This window comes from Hypanus sabinus, chromosome 3, assembly GCF_030144855.1.
Source record: "Hypanus sabinus isolate sHypSab1 chromosome 3, sHypSab1.hap1, whole genome shotgun sequence".
Lineage (NCBI taxonomy): Eukaryota > Metazoa > Chordata > Chondrichthyes > Myliobatiformes > Dasyatidae > Hypanus > Hypanus sabinus.
Window position 1 is genome coordinate 7,180,268 of NC_082708.1, and position 4,492 is coordinate 7,184,759.

The window sequence follows — 4,492 nt, forward strand, 5'->3', positions numbered from 1 at the left end:
CACACACTCACACACACACACACACACACACACACACACACACACACCTCACACACACTCACACACACACACACACACACTCTCAAAAGGTCCGGGCAACTTCTATGGAAAAGAATTAACAGTTGACGTTTCGGGCCGACCGAGACCCTTCATTAGGACTGGAAGGGAAGGGGGGAACGCCAGAATAACAAGGTAGGAAGCGGAGGGGGGGGGGGTGGTATTCTGTAGGCAATTGTGTCTCGCGGGCATACAGAATTTCACTGTATGTTCCGATGTTAATCTGAATCAGCACTGTGGCAGACGTGTGTGTGATGAATCTCTTGCGATCTGCATCGGGAGAATTGTGAATCGATAGGAAGCGAAACGGAATAGCCTGGTTTGCAGAGAAAAGCTGAGCACTCGGCCGGAGCCGGCAGCCGATCGCTCACAGCACCGGCACTGGCGAGCTCGCACGGAGAGAGGGTCAGAACTTGTGGAAATCTCCGCCCGGGACCCCGTGTAACTAACTGCGGGCGTGAGGTGAGAGGAGGGGGGAGTTTCTCGGCACAAGCCGTGAAGAGAGAGGGAGGTAACTGGGTCGACCGGAGGAGCTGTAAAGTTAAGACTCTGGCTGCAGTTGGAGAGGGTTAGAGGGTGGTATTTCCGCTGTATGTGTAAGGGGGCCTTGCTCTCATCCACCCCCTCTGGAGGATGTGTGACCCGCGGGGTGTTAAGCTCAGATCCCGGAGGTTGTACCGCCTGCGTCTCCTCGCCCTCCTGGCCACAGCGGCGCCCTTCTTGTCCGGAGTCTCCCCGTGCCCCCTGGCGTGCCAGTGCCCAGACGAGTGGCAGGTGGAGTGCAGAGACGCCAACTTAACCTGCGTCCCACGGGAGATCCCCCCACGCACCCGGAGACTGGCAGTGACCGGCAACAGCATCCCGATCCTGGGAGAGGCAGCGGTGGCGGGGAACGGCTCGGCCCTGGCTCTCCTCGACACCCTCGATCTCCGGGGTAACCGGATCCAGACTATTGCACCCTCCGCCTTCCGGGGCTTGCCCAGCCTGAAGACACTGAACCTCAGCGAGAACGCGCTGGGCTCCATCGCCCGCGACGCCTTCCTGGGACTCTTCCAGCTGGAGACTCTGGGCATGAACCGAGCCCTCCAGGACCTGGCCGGCCGGCAACTCTGGCCGGCGTTGGACCCCGGATACCTCCCCAACCTCACCCACCTCCATCTGGCGAGGAACCACCTGAGCGACCTCCCAGACGACCTGTCCGCCAACAGCAAGTGGGAGACGCTAGATCTGACGGGGAACCAGTTGCCTGGCGTCGGCGAAGCGACCATTGCCCGGCTGGGAGAACAGGCCATTGTGAAAGTTTATCTGTCCTCCAACCCGTTGCGGTGTGACTGTGGGCTCCGGGCCATGTACCAGTGGCTGAAGAACACATCGCAAGTTGGGGACGTGCAGAAGCTGACCTGCGCCCACCCCGAGTCCCTGAACGGGACCCTCCTGGGGCGATTGGCTCCCGAGGACCTCCGGTGCCCAGAAACCGACGCCGCTTCGTACGTCTTCCTGGGGATTGTCCTGGCTCTCATCGGCGCCACCTTCCTCATGGTCCTCTACCTCAACAGGAAGGGCATCAAGCGGTGGGCCAGCAACTTCCGGGAGGCGTGCCGCGACCAGATGGAGGGGTACGAGTATCGGTACGAGGGTGAACACGAACATGGGGTGGCTAGTGTTTCAGCTGTGATCTAGCCTCGCCTTCCCTTGTCCGATCCATAAAACCATGCGACACAGGAGCAGAAATGGGCCATTCGGCCCGTCCAGTGTGCTCCGCTGTCGATCGTGGTTGATATATCTTCCCTCTCAACTCAATTCTCCTGCCTTCTCCCTGTAATCTTTGACGCCCTGATTAATCAAGAACCAATCAACATCCGCTTTAAATACACTCAATGACTTGGCCTCCACAGCCGTCCGTGGCAATGAATTCTACAGATTTGCCATCCCTCCGGGTAAAGAAATCCCTCCTCATCTCCGTTCTAAATGGACGTCCCTCTATTTTGAGGTTATGCCCAATGGACATAGACACCTCACTATAGGAAACACCCTCTCCACTTCCACTCCATCTAAGCTTTTCAAAATTTGGTCGCTCTTAATGAGATTCTCCCTCACTCTTATAAACCCCAGCGAGTACCGCCCACACGCAGCACGGCTTCCGAGGAAAGTTGCTCCAGGAGGGCTCCAACAAACGTTATGCTTGTGCTGAGTTAGAATCTCAAGTTCAAGTTTAATTGTCATTCAGTCACACACATGAACACAGTGAAAGGGAATAACCTTCCTCTTGGGTCAAGGTGCAAAGCAGAGCACGGACAGCACACAGCAAAATAGCACAATGATAGCAGACAAACAGAGTCACAAAAATATTAAGAACAATAATGTACTGTCACGCCAGTGAGCTATTGCTTGCCTTGTATTCGGATCTGCCTTCCGCGGCCACTTTATCAGGTATACCCATGCACCTGCTCATTAATGCAAATATCTAATCAGCCAATCAAATGGCAGCAACTCCATGCATAAAAGCACGGTCAAGAGGTTCGGTTGTTGTTCAGACTAAATGTCAGAGTGGGGAAGAAATGTGATCTAAAAGACTTTGACTGAGGAATGATTGCTGGTGCCAGATGGGGTGGTTTGAGTATCACAGGAACTGCTGATCTCCTGGGATTTTCACGCACAACAGTCTCTGGAGTTTACAGAGAATGGCGTGAGAAACAAGAAAGAAAACCATCCAGTGAGAGACAGTTCTGTGGGCAAAAGATGCCTTGTTCAGAGGAGATTGGCCAGACTGGTTCAAGCTGACGGGAAGGTGACAGTAACTCAAATAATCACGCGTTAACAACAGTGGTGTGTAGAAGAGCATCTCTGAATGCACAACACGTTGAACCTTGAAGTGGATGGGCTGCAGCAGCAGAAGATCACGAATGTACACTCAGTGGCCACTTTATTAGGTACAGGAGATACCTACTAATGTAGCCACTGAGTGTCTTGTCATGTACCCCGTGACCGGGTTACGGAACGAGCAGAAATGGAATACACATTGGAGCCTGGTATTACCGTAACTAATAGTGTTTATTAGTAAACTAAGTAATACAGTACTATAAAATACAAATGCATGAAACAGGTTAGCAATGATATATGCAGAAATGTGGAAATAGGAATCAAAAGCAAGCTCTTTTGAAGTCTAGGGTAAATGGATAGTCTTACGATGATGCAGAGTTCAGTTCAATTCAGTTTAGTTTAGGTCGAGGTAGTTGCTGGTGTATCATTGGAGAGAGAGAGAGAGAGAGAGAGAGAGAGGGGGGAGAGAGTGAGAGAGAGAGAGGGGGGGAGAGAGTGAGAGAGAGAGAGAGAGGGGGGAGAGAGTGAGAGAGAGAGAGAGAGAGAGAGTGAGAGAGAGAGAGAGGGGGGAGAGAGCGAGAGAGAGAGAGAGAGAGAGGGGGAGAGAGTGAGAGAGAGAGAGAGAGAGGGGGGGAGAGTGAGAGGGGGGAGAGAGCGAGAGAGAGAGAGAGAGAGAGAGGGGGAGAGAGTGAGAGAGAGAGGGGGGGGAGTGAGAGAGAGAGAGAGAGGGGGGGAGAGAGTGAGAGAGAGAGAGAGAGGGAGAGAGAGAGAGAGAGAGAGAGAGTGAGAGAGAGAGGGAGAGAGAGGGGGGAGAGAGCGAGAGGGGAGAGAGCGAGAGGTGATGCAGTTGCCGTCCAACCTTCTGTTGTCCTCCTGTCCTGTTATGGTCACCGACTGTGACCCCGTACCAGGCATGACCGTTCTTCAGTGGTGAGCCTGTCACCCAGGCAAGGGTGGACACACACACAAGCCCCCACTGATCGCACCTTCACACACTGTGAGCCTCTGATCGATTCTGCGAATCCATCCTCCAAACCCCCACCTTCACGTAGGTGCACAAAGCTCTTTCAGCATCCCGTGGTGTGTCTGCCTGTGTCTTAGCAGACCTGCTTTTTATCATCACTTGCAAGGCACCGGCCGTCCATCAGGCCATTCGTCACCTGGTCCTGCCTTGCTGTCTCAGCAAGAATCCTTACAAGCAGGCAAAGAAAGTGTCCTTGGAGCAAAAGTAAATAATCAGCCATGGAGCCATAACTTTAAATCTTTGTCTCTCTCTCTCTCGTCTGCAGCAGGATGCCTCCCCCCTCTTCTTCTCTCTCCCTCATTAGCAGCAGAGTTCACAGGGGGGGTCAACTCTGGACCCCATCTCAGCTTGGTTTGCTCAAGACAGTCTAACCTCCACCTGCTCAGCTTAATAACATTATAAACAGTCTGAACAATCTTCATTTGTCTTGACTTAATTGAAATTGTAGCATGATTTCTCTTGTGTTCTGTTAACACCCTCATTCAGTCTAATCATACAATCAGTTCAGTCTGTGTTGGGAACATTGTAAGAACCGATGGTTTGTTGGCTACACCATAACCAAGCGTGTGAGAGCAGCACAAATGAAATGCT

The 4,492-nt window shown here is 52.9% G+C and overlaps 1 protein-coding gene across 1 annotated transcript; it reads left to right on the forward strand.

Moving 5' to 3' along the window:
• Positions 1-248: 248 nt before the first annotated feature.
• On the forward strand, positions 249-3,237 carry waif2 (Wnt-activated inhibitory factor 2). Its single transcript, XM_059963263.1, has one exon. It carries the CDS (start codon positions 691-693, stop codon positions 1,735-1,737), a length of 1,047 nt encoding a protein of 348 aa, XP_059819246.1. The 5' UTR covers positions 249-690; the 3' UTR covers positions 1,738-3,237.
• Positions 3,238-4,492: the final 1,255 nt, after the last annotated feature.